The sequence below is a fragment of the Solanum tuberosum genome, unplaced genomic scaffold (assembly GCF_000226075.1).
Source record: "Solanum tuberosum cultivar DM 1-3 516 R44 unplaced genomic scaffold, SolTub_3.0 scf00073, whole genome shotgun sequence".
Classification (NCBI taxonomy): domain Eukaryota; kingdom Viridiplantae; phylum Streptophyta; class Magnoliopsida; order Solanales; family Solanaceae; genus Solanum; species Solanum tuberosum.
The window spans coordinates 994,269-1,009,188 of NW_006239002.1; the positions used below are offsets into that span (position 1 = coordinate 994,269).

Below are 14,920 nucleotides of genomic sequence, written 5' to 3' on the forward strand. Positions count from 1 at the left end.
ATATAAATCATTTTAAATATTATTATTTTAATTGGAAAAAAACTTAGGTTGTTTGTATAGATAAAAATAATAACTTGATTAAGTTTGTAATTTTGTATTTGTAATTAAAGTAATTAATTTTAATTAAAAAAAAAATAGTGGTAAGTGTGAATTGGGACCCAATTGAGTGAGAACAAAATTTGTAACAAAAGTACTTTAGCTACCCTTTTTTGTTTTGAAGCTAGTAACGGCATTTTGGCTTATGATTGTATTTTGTTTTTTTTTATTCATTACAAATGAATCATCCTTTTTTATCTCTACATTTTATTTATTTTTTCTCTTTTTTTTCCTTTTTGCCACCCTTCTATATATTCTTTTCATATTCAATATTCATCATATCCAATCCCTCATTTCGCCATTTTACACTTTGCTCCCTACAAGAAAAAAATTATATATATAAGCGTAACTTAGGGTACAATATTAGACCACCTGAAAAAGAAAAAAATGAATGGAAGCGGCGAGAATAATCATGGTTTGCCATGGGGAACTAATGATCTCTGGTCGTACCTGAACTTGAATGACATTCAAGTTGGGAGTGGAGAGACGTTTGAGGGAGACAAGTTGCCAGATCCGACTAGGTCTGATACTTGTCAGCCGCTAACAGTTATTAATGAGGTGGTTGAACCGACAATTGATGTTGGTAAGAAGAGAAGTCCACCAATTCGAAAAAGGAACGGTAAGGAAATTGCTGAGCCAAATTCTGGTGCTGATGAAGCCAAAGGTGAAAAAGAATCAGAGCATAAGATACACATATGGACGGAGAGAGAAAGGAGAAAGAAGATGCGAACCCTATTCGAGACTCTTCATGTGTTGGTTCCTAATCTCCCTACTAAGGTAAAAAAGAAGTTCTTACAATGATATACCTTGTTTTTTATTATCTGATATCTTATCGATCAAAATGGAAATAATTCAATACATTTTATGATATCTGAAACAATTTTTTTTTTTATTTTCCTTTTATTATCTTCAACAACCGTAATTAATAATCATAATCAACTCATCGAAAATTATTCGAAAAATGAACATGATTTTTTTTATCAAATAAAAACTTGTAAAAGCTTACTAAAGGAGACATGATTCTATGTGAAAATGTAACTTTGTTTCCTTCATATATATATATATATAATGTTTCGTAACAAACTAAAATAAAAATTAGAAAGACTATTTCTAGTAGAACCTTAACCCAATTGGAATAAATTTATTTGGTGATATACACATTCCCCTTATTACTAATTTGTACATATCTACATGTTAATTCCAAAATAGAATAATAACATGCATTTTGTTTACCAAAAAAGGGAAGGATAAAACAATATAGAACTTTCAATTTTTTCGCATGTATAGTTATAAAAAAAACTTCATAAATTTCTTTATTTTTTATTTTCTAGCATAAGAATATAAAGTTTTCAACATTATTCTAATTCCATTCTAAATTTGTCAAAAAGAACATTTTCTTAATCCGTATAATTATAAGATCTTTGTAACTCGGATGCGTAATAAACATGATTTAAAAATTAACAATTCCAAATTATACCCTGTTTTTTTTTTGTAATTTGTACTTATTAAATGAATCTTTTTAAAACACTAATAAATTACTTGAAACTGATTAACTCGTATATATATATAGTAGATATGGTATTCCCTTGACTTACTTCCCCTTAATTAGTGAAAATCCTGACTTCGCCTCTGAAGTAGAAATTAAATTAATTTCATATTTTTTTTTGTATATGCAGGCTGATAAGTCTACAATAATTTATGAAGCAGTGAACCACATCCTAAAACTGCAAAATACTTTCAAAAAACTTGAAAGTCAAAAGCTAGAAAGGCTAGAAGAATATAGCATAAGGTTGATGAGTTCACAGAAAGTTGGTAATAGTTGGGAGAAATATCTGGGTGATCAAGGATCAACCAACAATTCAACAGCCATTACACCAACAACTCATGGTGCTAGTCCCCTTATTCCAAAAGGTTTTATGACATGGAGTTCACCAAATGTGATACTAAATGTTTGTGGTGAGGATGCACATATTAGTGTGTGTTGTCCTAAGAAGCCAGGGTTATTTACCATCATTTGTTATGTTTTGGAGAAACATAACATTAACATTGTGTCTGCTCAAATTTCATCTGATCAATTCAGAAGCATGTTCATGATCCAAGCTCATGTAAGTCCTTTCATTTTCTTCAAAATAATATATTGCTCATTTTGAACACTGTGAACTTGGGTTTTAGTTAGCACACTCTTCGATTTATTTTACGTGTCTTTGTTTGATTGATCAAGAAATTGAAGAATGATATGCGTTGAGAAATTCTTTTGAATTGGGTGTTTGAGAAATATATAGTTGTTTTTTCTTTTATAAGTTTCGCGTCTAATTGAACATTTATCTTCACATGAAATGGAAGTAAAAAAAAAAGAGTATATATCTATATTCTTTTTTTTTAAATGCCTCCTCCCACCTAGTCTCACCCTGAGGTTGAAATTCTCTATTTGCTACTACATATAGTTTAGTCATAGATTATGTTTAGAAATTATTTAAATTGTTTTACCTGAATAGTCTTTTCACTTTTACAAGATCATATGGATAAACATATGTACATATTTACTGAGTATATTATTATTGTTGTTATTATTGCTTGGTTTTAAAAACATGTTTGATGTATATTCAGGCTAAAGGTGGAAGTGGGGTAGCTCAATTCTCCGGAGCATTCACCGTGGAAGACATGTACAAGCAAGCTGCAAATGAGATAATTTTATTGACAACCCCCAAATGATCAATATCATTGTTTACTTTTGAAGTTCATTCAGTGGAGGATGAACGGATGTCGACGTATAGGCATGTTTACTTTTCTAGTTCATCCGGTAGAAGATGAATTGTTGTGGCCGTAAAGGCTGTTTTATTTACTTTTATATTTCATTCGATAGAGGATGAACGGATGTGGCCGTAAAGGTTGTTTCATTTACTTTTATAGTTCATTCGATAGAGGATGAACGGTTGTGGCCGTAAAGGCTATTTTATTTTTCTTTTGCATTTTATCCAGTGGAGGATAAACGTTTATCTCTATATCGCAGGAATGAAAACTATGGAATTTGATCCCATTAAGTTTATTCCAATGATATTTGTAAATAGCAAAAATCTTGATTTGGCATATGTTTATGTGTTTGCTTTAAGGGTGTGTTTGGTATGGATGAATGTTTTAAAAAAAATTCATGTTCTGTTTTAAAAATATTGTCTCTATGAAAATATATTCCTTACAAATAAGAAAAAATTGTTTCGCGGTGGAAACATGAAAAAATAAATGGCATAAATTACATTAATGATTGTAAAATCATTTAATTATAAGCAATGGCTTTACACCCCTCATAATTTTAAGACCCTGTTTTTTTGTTATTAATAATACATTAATTCTATATTAATATTCCTTTATAAGAAATATTTAGGGGGGAAAGTACATAATATTAACAGTAAAAAAAAAAGAGAATTATTTAACCAATGTGGTATGGTTAATTTACATTCTAATATTTTTATTTTTATTTCTGTAATAAAACTTATGTTTATATTCTTCTTTTTTTTCCCTTTGCTAAACTGAAAATTTACTCTTTTACTAATTAGTTGTCCGATTCATTCTCCAAATTCAAGAGATAAACGACATTAAATAAATTTAAATTATATTTCTTTTACATTCTTTCGAATTTCTCACACATTACAACAAGTAAATTGAAATAATAAAATTTTACCATGTTATCAAGCTATCAATTTCAAAAATCCAAGTTCTATTTTCCTAACTCTCAACTATCCTTTTTTTTAAAAAAAAAAAACAAATGAAATTTTACAATATTTTTAATAATTTTACCTCATAGGAGTACTTTTGTTTTACTTCTTAGAATTTAAATATGTCGAGATATAAAACATGAATCATATTTACAATTATGAATTTTCTTAAAATTTAAGGCTTATTATTATAAAGTTTAATTTGACTTAAGATCCCTAATATTTTTTAGCCGTGCCTGATTCTTGACTCCCACTCTATGTAGTCACTTATTTTAACTCCTATCAAATCAGCCCTAAGAGATTAAAAATATCATGTTACTTAACTTTTCTTAAGAGGATAGAGAAAACCAAAAAAAAAAAAAAACAAGGTACTTCATTATTTACTGTCCCTACTTTCATTTTAGCTTCTACAACAATTAGCACTTGCAGAGAGTTCATATATCAACTTTTATTTAGGTCAATTTTTTCATATTTTATTTTAAAATTTTGTCTATATATAAATAACTTTCTTACAAATTAGAAAATGATTTCCTTAGTAGAGCATGAAAATAAGTGCCATAGCCGATAAGTTACATTTTAAGCTTACAATGGTCTCCTCCCCACCCCGCCGGTGCCGATTCAATGGTAAAATCATTTAATTGGAGGAAATTTCATAAATAGCTAATAATTAAAGTATAATGAGTTTTCTCAGCTATAGTTTGTCTAATTATATAGTATAGCTATAGTTTCAGTAGTTGTGACTTACTTTATTTGTATATCTCGTTGAAAATTAATTTTTTTAATACAAATTGGACTCTTAACTTAATTAATGAGGCCGTAATTTTGATTATTACAACGGCAAGAAATCCCGCAAATCATGATTATCTTATCTGATTAGAATTTCGTACCAAATATGACTTCAGTTAAATAAAGAACGATGTCAAAAAATTACCTGATACATATACAAATTAAACGTATATAAATATCATTAATATATGTAGTTACATCATATATACAAATGAATAAATGTATATAAATTCTGAAATTATACAAATAATAGTTGGGACGTATATTTGTTGATAATATATAAATACAAAAGAAGTAATTGTATATAATTGTTAAAATATACAAACAAGGTCTAATAAGTATAAAAACCACAATAAATATTGATACGCGAAATTCATAGAATCATATGTGAAAGATATTGATAGAAGTACAAATCATAAAATATATACAAATGCCTCGATTTCTTCATCATCATCATCTTGGTCCATTAATCCATATTCATCATTCTTATCTTCAAATGTTTTTGACTCAGTGTTGGTAGATACAATTTCTTTTACTTTCTATTTCTTTTTAACTCATTTGAATCATTTTTCTTTTGGTCAGCAACTCGCTTGAACTATCTTCCTTGTTCCTCTCTTTTTTCGTTCCTATTTATTGAATTAAAATCATGCAAAACTTATAGCATCTTAATATACAAATGGAATTTTTTTAGAAAAAAACCCAATTGAATACCTCAAATAATTCTATTGAAAGGAGATGTTCAAGCATGATTTGTATGTATTTATAAAGGTAACCGAAAAACCAAACGAAAACTTTGAAATTTCAAATTTGATTGTCGTTGAGAGAATTAAGGAGATAAATCAGTGGATTATAAAAAATGAGAGAAAAACAGTACTTTGTATAAAGGTAGAAATGGGCAAAATATGTTAGTTTATGAGTGTTATACCAATTAGAACGTGAATCCACAACAACTCAGATTAAACTGTAATGACGAATGATAATTAGTTTAAACTATAATTATAAATAAATAATTCAACAGTATATATTTGCCTAGTCGCGCAATTTTTCCCTTCTTGCTTTCCCTCTTTCTTTCCACGTATAATGAAGCCCCATAAGGAACATTTTGGGCCTTTTCAAGTTTGTGGCTTTCTCTATAGTCTTTAGTGTGGAAGTTTTGTTTTAGAAAATAATGTAGTAGTAGCTTTCAGGATTCTCTGTACAAAAATAGTACTCATTCTGTCCATAAAGAATATCAGAGTTTTGAATAAAAAGGTCCAATTCATATAATTTCAATGTGACTTAATTAGGCACCAATTTGTTTAATTGTTGGAACTATAATCCCAAATATTTAGAATAACTACAACAACATACCAAATGTTATCCCTTACTTTGAGCTTTGGGGTAAAGAAGTTATTTTCAACATATCACCAACTAAAAATCTAAATATTTATTTCCAACTTCAAACTCTATATAGTCAAAAGTTTGTAAAAGGTTTGATAAAATTGTCGTAAAACAAAAGGTCAACTCCTTGTATAAGAACAACATTTTAAAGAGGGTGTATATATCAATCACATGCAAGAGTGATATCTTTTTGCACTCATAGCTTTTCGTTTTTTTACCTATCTAGTTTCTGATATCTGATATGAAATTTTGATTAATTCAAATTTGCATCATGTAAGATCAATTAGAAATAGAAACACTTGATACTAAAATTTCTTTTTTATTCTAAAACCTCTAATTAAGAATAAGAAATTATATTTGTATCACACATATCTGAGTGGTACACCAAAATATACTTTGCGTTGTAGTGAGAGCATGAAGTGTGGTGCACATCTAAAGACGATCTAGATTTGTATGTTGTCCATCTCTATACAATTGGCAAAAAGAAGAAAAAAAGTAGAAGAGAAAATGGTTGGGCATGTGACCACTAATTTGTCACTTGAACCACAAAACTCCAAAACCCCATGTGATTCCAATTCATCTGTCACACTCCATTACATTACCTCCATACTTTACCGTGCTACGAATTACTTGAATTGCAGGTCTATCTAAAATAATTTTATTTGCATAAGATAATAATAAGGTCTGTGTACACATCACTCTTCTCAATGAAACACATTTATAATCTCTTTTACATAAATAGAGATGATAATGGAACAGTACGAATTTTAAAATCTTCATAAATTTATGCATATGTGATCCCAGAACCAACCTCGCGGCGTCTCATTGTCATCCCTATATATGTAAAACAATTTAATTCTCTTGTCCACTCGGTATCATTATAATATCTTCAATTATTGTTAGTAGACCAAAGTTAAAAATGTCACCGTCTGTTGACTCAAGTATAGTAACAAGTGGGCCGGGCTATGCAGTAAAGAAGGTCCGATCCAGCCCAATAACTCCTCGTACTTAAGGTGTTTTTATAGGACCCAATATAATTATTATCTATTTATTTCTTAATTATTAATTATTTGCATGCACGCACATCTTGTTTAATGAAGTTAGTCTTCGGTCAAAAGAAAGTTGAACTATCCCTTTCCAATTAGTGTCACACATGCTTTGCAACACCTCACATTACAACTCATCAAACATTACAACAAAAAATAAAATAATGTTTTGAATTATATCTGTTCATGAGTCAAAGATTCTTTTGAAATAATTTCAAACTATATTTGTAGAATTTCGCTGATATGTTATTGTTGTTGAATTTTGTTAGTGCAAATACATAATATATAGTTCGGATATATGCAAAACTAACTCGAATATATTAAATACTAGCTCGAATATATTATAAAATAATTTAGAATTAGAAAAGAAATAAAGGATTTTAGAGGTTTTTAAAAATAAAAAGAAATATTAAAAATTAAAAAAAACATAAAACGTGTATTTCAATAATTTTTCCTACATAATATCCTATCTTGATAAGAAGAAACCATAGATTAAGAGTTCATTAATTACTCTAAAAGAGTATGATTTTAATTGGAAAAGGAAAAAAGAAAAACAAATTTCCAGCCCAAAAAAAATGGTTATCTTACGTACAAAAATTACATACATGGAATAATGCTCTATTTACCAAATTTAGACACTTGGCTTTTTTCCTTTTTCTTTTTTTTTTTTTACCTCGAATTACAAAAATTTGGGGGAGATTGGTAAAAGAGAGGTAAGAATGGTGAATCGTCAAAACGGAACGACGTCGCTGCAGGCAAAATCATCTGAATTGGCGATGGAGTCCTCCGGCCAACAATCGCGAAGCTGCTTCAAAAGCATTTGTGCTTTTCGCTTCGCACGTTCTGTACAATCGCTTTGAACTAACAGCAGCAGCTGAATCAACACGCCAGCGGCGACCGCCTCTTTCTGAGCTTGTTCCGACGCTGAGCAAAGCGATAGCAGTGCTCCGGCGGCGTATTCCGTCGCACGCTCCGATATCTTCAGGATAATTTTCACCAGGAGAGGCACCGTTAGCGCGTGAGATGCTAACGCAGCGCATCCTGATGGAATTCTGGAGAGGAGTTCGATTGTGGCGAGTGCTCTTTCCGCATCGCATTTCTCGAAATCCTGTAGCCTATCGATTAGCGCTTCCACCGCTCCGGCGGTCACCGCTCTTTGTCGGTGTTGCTTTACTAGGCATAAAGCAAATAACGCCTTGATTCCGACTTTCAACGCTCTCGGATACGCCAACGGATAATTCAAAATTCCGACGACTCCTTCGAAGACGTCATCCGCATTGCTGATTTGAGCACGGAGCTCCGAGGATCTCATTCCGGCGACTACAATCTCAATCAAAGCAGCTGAGTTGACTCGGACATCGATGGAAGGATGAAAAAGCATAGCAACCAGGTAACTAACTCGTTCCGGATCGGAAGCGACAAAAACACATTCCGGTTCAGAGAGCGGAAACATGGATAGAATCGCGAGAGACTCGTGATTCAACTCCGATGAGTCCGAATCCATACGGGAGAATACAATCGCCAGAAGAATTTCCCGTGCGTTGTTCGCCGAAATTACAGACCGGTTCTTATCCGAGTCACGAGCTAGTCCTCTGAGTCTCCTCAACGCCGCTACCCTAGAATTCATATGATTCGACTGAGCCGCCGCCTGATTCAGCAACGACCGGACCAACGACGGATCAGCCGGTTGTTTCGGCGTCGGAATCCGCTCAACTCCGAAAGCCCGGTTCGCAACACACCACTCCTGTATAAGGCGGCGAAGAGTATGATTTGGAATAAGAGTGAAATCACTGAGCGGCGCCCTTGTTACCGGACAAGTAATATTTCCGGTGGCGACCCAGGACTCAATGCTTTGGCGGTCGTAAGTTTGACCGGTACAGACGGTGACCGGATCTCGCATAAGCTCTAAGGAGATTGGACAACGAAAATGGTATGGAATCTGAACACCAACATCCAAAGGGTCTAAACTTCCAGGCATGTTTTCTTGACTCTGTTTGATCTTCTTTATCGGGTAGCAGTGAATTGGGTATCAGTAAATGTTTGTTTTATATATATATATATATAAAAATAGATATAGAAAAAGCTAAAACTGAAAGAGAGTCTGCAAATTCTCTTTCACTTTTGTTTGGGAATTTGCTGGGTCTTATACGGAGAGAAAACAGAGGGACATACCCAACAGGCCGTAGGGTTCTTCTCTCTGTTTTGCTCTGTTTTTATTCTGACGAAACTTTGCCATCCCCCACCCCCCAACTCCCCACACGTGTGGTTTTCATTTATTTACTAAGCTGATATTAATTTGTTCATTTAACCATGGTTACGTTTGGTCTCTGGTCAAACCTAATGTCCGACTAAGTGGGACCCACACTCATGCTCAAATCTAACTTCTGTTTACGTCAATTGGCATTATTGATGAAATTTGAATGGTCCAATTCGATTAAGCACAAATACAATACATCATGCATTCATCTATTATTGAACTCATGCCCAAGCACGGACCCACGTAGAACCGAGGGAGTTCAGCTTTTAATGAAAAATCAAACTATTTTTATAATGTTAAAATTATTATTTTTTGTATATATATTAGATATTGAAGTTTTTTGAATTCTTACTATGTTTGAGTTTTTATATTTTGAATTCTTAAGTGAAAATTTTGGCTCTATAGTTGATTATGCAGTGGGATTTTCCCTATACTTTGTGTTCTCTGTTTTGCACCTTTTTAGTTATAGGTAGATATTTAACTCTTTTTTTCTAGGGGTAATTTCGTAAAAAATTATGAACTAAAATAAGTGGTGTTTGGTTATAGAATTCATATATTTTCTACTTTATTTGAAATTTATAAAGTTAGATATGCATTTGTTATATTAGGAAAGAAGAGAGCATTTAATTTGGAGTTTACTAAGAGGGAGTTGGAAAATAAAAGTTTGATTTTAAAAAAAGTGAATACTTCTCCAAACGGCAAAGTATTTACTTATCAGAGATTAATCTATCATAAAGCATTTAATAAAGAAGAAAAAGTATAGGGAATTATTAGAAATTACCAATTTAAAGTATAGGGAATTGCCGAATTGGTGTAATAACATTTTCATATTTTTTTCTGAAAGAATTGAAAAGCGAGAGCTAAAAGTAGCTGCTTGCATATTCTAAAAGGAAAGGTTCAATATTAAATTAAATCTAGAAGTGATATACAAGATATAATAGTATTAAACTCTTTATTTTTTTCGAATTCAATTATTTTTCCTTAGTTAAATGTTAAAAATAATAATTGAATCCTCTTAAAACTCAATTTGAATACATGTCTTGAATGACCAGACAAAATCATTTTGATTTAGTTTTAAGATATGTAAGAAATTCAAATCTTGTTTTGCACTCAAAATCAAATTCAAGTTTGACTAGTCAATACCTTATGATATGGAAATTAAAGTCACTTTCGGTATGTATTGGAGTAAATGCAAATCATCTCAATCGAAAAAACTTCGCACTACTACTACTTTCCCATTATTGTGGTTGTGTCACTTGAATTTCTGATTTTTTATGATGAGCCATAAAATAGTAAATTTATCTATCTATATTGCTTAAAAGAATAATTATGATGGAAAAGATTACCCTTTTGCTTCTTGTGAAAGCTCATTCCAAAAATTGGCATCAAAGTAGACAGTTATTATGAAAGCAATTTTTTGGGAGCATATTCCAATTGCTAGGACTGTGATTCAGTAAAATAGCATCTTCAATATGTCATTTTCTAGTTTCTTGGGGGAACCAAAAGAAATATTAGAGAAATTGGATACTCGATGTGCAAAATTGAGAAGAATAGCAGGAGGGGAGATTTGTCTACTTAGGTGAAAGTCCTCATTAATACCAATGAATTTTGAATTTGTGAAAATTCATGACACCGGTGCAGAGTTCCAAGTTGAGTATAGAGTATCAGTTGTAGTAATAAATTTAATGTTTTTTTTATAAAAAAATAAAGCATTGAAGTCGGAGAGATTTTAAATTTAATAATGAAAGGATAAGCTAAAATATGTTTCGCCAAAGAACAAAAACCAATCCATTCTAATATCTAGCAATTCAAAGCCAAAACTGAGAAAATTGGTTTGGCCTTGTAATTTGTCAATTAAAGCTTTAAGCAGTGCATTGTAGATGCTACGAATTTGGACGAACTTATTAGCTTTGATTAAAATTTTGTAGGTTTGTTTTAAATAAATAATTGAATGTGTTCAACTCAAGTATTGAATTTTGAATCAAATAGCCACCCCCTCTTTTACTCGTATTGTTCATTTTATATTACTTGTTACCTTACAAAATCAAGATAAAAATTTAGTTGTAAATTTTCTATTTTGTCCTTAAATTTAATCCATTTTGAAAGTATAAATATTATTAAGTTTCAAAGGTGTTGATCTATTGTTAATCTTTGATATTGATGAATAATGTAATTAAATAGAGTTGTATTAAAAAGAGTTAAAAGGGGGTATTAGAAAAAAAAAATCCTTCTTATAAATGATTTTAATTTGGGGACACAATGAGTATTTGTCTAAGATGGAAAATTAAAAAAATAGTTTATAACTTAATTACAAATTTACACTCATTATTAACTATATAATCACATTTAATATATATTTCAAATTATTAAATTTATTATTTAAAAACTGATATAATAAAATTATTATTTTATTCATTATGTTTGTCAAGTAAAAATAGACCGAGTGACACATAACATTGAAGTTGAGTTATGGTTCAAATTAGAGTGAATAAAAACTCGAAACTTTTGTCCTTGATTTATAATTAAAAAGGTGAGGCGTAGGTGGTGCTTTACTGTTGATTGGATTTGTATTTTAGGTAGTCAAAGGTCAAAGATGAACAGAGGAATGTGCGGAGGCCAGCTTGTCTTTACCAATCTCTTTATTCGAGTAGATACAACCTCCATTAAACACCCACATATATTTCCTCTATACAACCCACTAACTTCATCTCTCTCCTATTTTTTCCATTGATGTTCGATTATTATGAATTTTAGGAGGATATTTTCATATTTAAGCTCAAATTAAGAGAGGAACAATTTCATCCGTTGCACTGTGTTGGTAGACTATTTTTAATTTATTTTGGTCCTAATATTTTGTGGGATGCTCCATTAAAGGATGGTCCCCATTTTAGAAGTGGGACATTTCAGGAAATGAACAAAAGGATGTTGATCAAGTGGGGGCAGACAACGTAACTATAGGTCCTTGAGGAAAATACCAATTGAGATTTTCTCTGGAAGAAAGTGATCAAATAGAGAATCTTTTTTTTTACTATCCCATCACATGTGTTTCTTTTTTTGGGTTTAAAAATAAGAGAAGATTATTCTATTTGGGTCATTGTCCGGGTCGGGTAAAAATAAAAAAATTCCGGCAGTGACAGTGAAGAGTGGCACGCGTGTGGAGACAGACAGTGCGGTCCACGGAGTCAGGCCAACAGTAGGACCGAGTTTTGTCTGTGGTCAACCAGGCAACCTTGCCGGTACAGCTACACCCCCATGCACGTGCTCTTTCTCCCTTGCACGTGTCACCCAGCTAAGACCCCAGCCCATTTTCTTATCCTCCATTTTGTAACACACAATATTGATAAGAGGAGAGAAAAATGAGAGGGGATTACAATATAGAGAATCGAATCCAGATCAATAAGATGAGAGTTTAAGTAGTTAATTAATTAAATTATTAAGACTTTCATAAATTTAATTTAATAGATTACCTCGTCCACTTAAATTGGTTCACTTTATCAGATATGTGCCTAACCTATAAGTCCTTTAACACTCATACTTGTAAATTTAGAATTGAATATTTGTTGAAAATTGATCAGTATATTTTGTTTGTGTTTGATCAAACTAATGGATAATACATGCTAAACAAACATTGCTAGAATTTAACGTAATACTAGTCAAATTTATGTCAAATTCTGACAAAGTGAAGAGTATTATTGAATCATCATTATTTTATAAGAACTATAGTTATGGATAAACATATAGTTTAGTAATAGAAATGGAGGAAGATAATAATGAACGTGTACGCAAGGTACATCCACACGTGAGTGTAAGATCGATCAAAGAGGATATAGCATGGAACGTACTTTATTTTTATTGATTATAAAAGTACAATATAAACTTGAAGTTTCCCAGAAGGGGTTAGTCAACATTCATCCCCTGGTATTGGTCCTGGTCCAGTTCCAGTTCAAATGTTCAATGCAGCTGGCACTGTAGTCCATGCAACAACCATGTGTAATTTATGAAAAACAATGGTACCAATAAAAACTGTGCCAGTCAAAAACGCTGCCTATCTGCTATACCTAAAAATATTATATTGTACTTATTTCTGACATATTAGTAATCAAATTTTGATAGCTCCTTAGCTTCCAAAAGTTTCAATTCCTTTACTCTTGTACCTGAGGTACAAATTCGAGATACCCACATTTTTCTTAAATTTTTTTTTAAAAAATAAATCCATAGTTTCACGAGCTACCTACCACTTCACCAAAACAAATGCCGGTTAAGCCAAATACAATGAAACTACCTAATATTTTTGCTTCCGGGGTGATTTGTACTTAAGACCACAGTCCACACACTTGAGTATATTTTTATCACTATTTCTTTGGCTAGAATTATTAAAACAAGCCCTTAGATTTTATTTTTTTGACAAACTTGTCGGGAATATATGGCCAATAATTGTTAATATACTCTGGAGCTAAAATTATGTTACTGTGGGCATATCTAATTAAAGTTAATTAATTTTGAGAGCTTTGTCTTTTTCGTTGTAATTTTGTTTTGTTTTTTTTATTAATTTTCAGACTGAATGATGATGTCTATTTGAAGCAATAGAATCTATCAATAATGATGTATCACAGTTTTAAATTACTTGTCAATTAGAGTTCTTTATTTTAATGAGAAAAATTGGGTAGAGAATTCAAACAATGGTTAGTTAGGAAAAATAATTCCTTTTACTTTTAATCTTAAGGAATCCAATCGTACAGTAAAGTAATAAAAATCGTTATCCATATTAAGTTGAGCAAGAGTGTAAAGTAGCATAAGGACAAGTTTGATTTTAGTGTAACATGGATTAATATTTTTTTATAGAATAATTTGCTGTCAAAGCACCTTTAGTAGAGCTAATAGAAAAGCTACTAAGTGAAAAGACTGGTTAAGAATTATGTATGTTATGAGTGGTGACTTGGCTTGGAATGTCAAATCTTTTATAACAGTTAAAAAATAAAAAATGGAAGGTGCAGGGTTAAAGGGGCATTTCATCAAATGAAAAATTGACGTGGTTCCCAACATGTTTTGTTTCATATCCGTTTGATCGATTAAATTAAAATTCACACATTATAGAATCTATTTTCAAGTGCAACACCCTTAGGTTTTTTTTCCGTTGCAAGAGCTCGAATCCAAAACATTTGTTTAAGGATGAAACAATCTTGCACCATCCCTTTAGGAAGTTCTCTTCTCTAATTTTGAAACATAATTAATTGTGTCACTAGCTTGATTCCTACAAAGGAGGAAATTGGGGCATCAACTTTTTATTGTGAAGATGCTTCATTTAGGTTTAGTGGATGAATATGGGAGGGTTATTGGCCACACTATATACTGCTTGATGATAGAGACAATTTAATTCATTGTATCCTTAGAAAATGTTTGGTATAAAATCAAGTACGTAATTATTACCTATATACAACACAAATATATAGGTAAGTTCACTTTTTTAAACTCGAGTCATGTTACGTTCATACACTCAATATCTTTGACTCGAATTATATGATGATGATAGCAAATTCTTAAGTATGTATATTTCATCAACCAAGTATGCACGCATCATCATTACAATAGAACAACGTCAGAGTGTAACAATTCTCTTTCATTCAATAGTTATTAGTCTTGTTTAA

General features: G+C 31.3%; 2 protein-coding genes across 2 annotated transcripts; one reads left to right on the forward strand and one right to left on the reverse strand.

Moving 5' to 3' along the window:
* The first annotated feature begins 483 nt into the window (after positions 1–483).
* On the forward strand, positions 484–2,808 carry LOC107060369 (transcription factor bHLH95-like). Its single transcript, XM_015308217.1, has 3 exons — positions 484–873; positions 1,773–2,201; positions 2,704–2,808. Exons 1-3 carry the CDS (start codon positions 484–486, stop codon positions 2,806–2,808), a joined length of 924 nt encoding a protein of 307 aa, XP_015163703.1.
* A 4,768-nt stretch (positions 2,809–7,576) lies between these two features.
* Positions 7,577–9,513, reverse strand: LOC102587805 (U-box domain-containing protein 26-like). The gene has a single exon (XM_006346337.2). It carries the CDS (start codon positions 8,994–8,996, stop codon positions 7,749–7,751), a length of 1,248 nt encoding a protein of 415 aa, XP_006346399.1. The 5' UTR covers positions 8,997–9,513; the 3' UTR covers positions 7,577–7,748.
* Between the last annotated feature and the right edge of the window lie 5,407 nt (positions 9,514–14,920).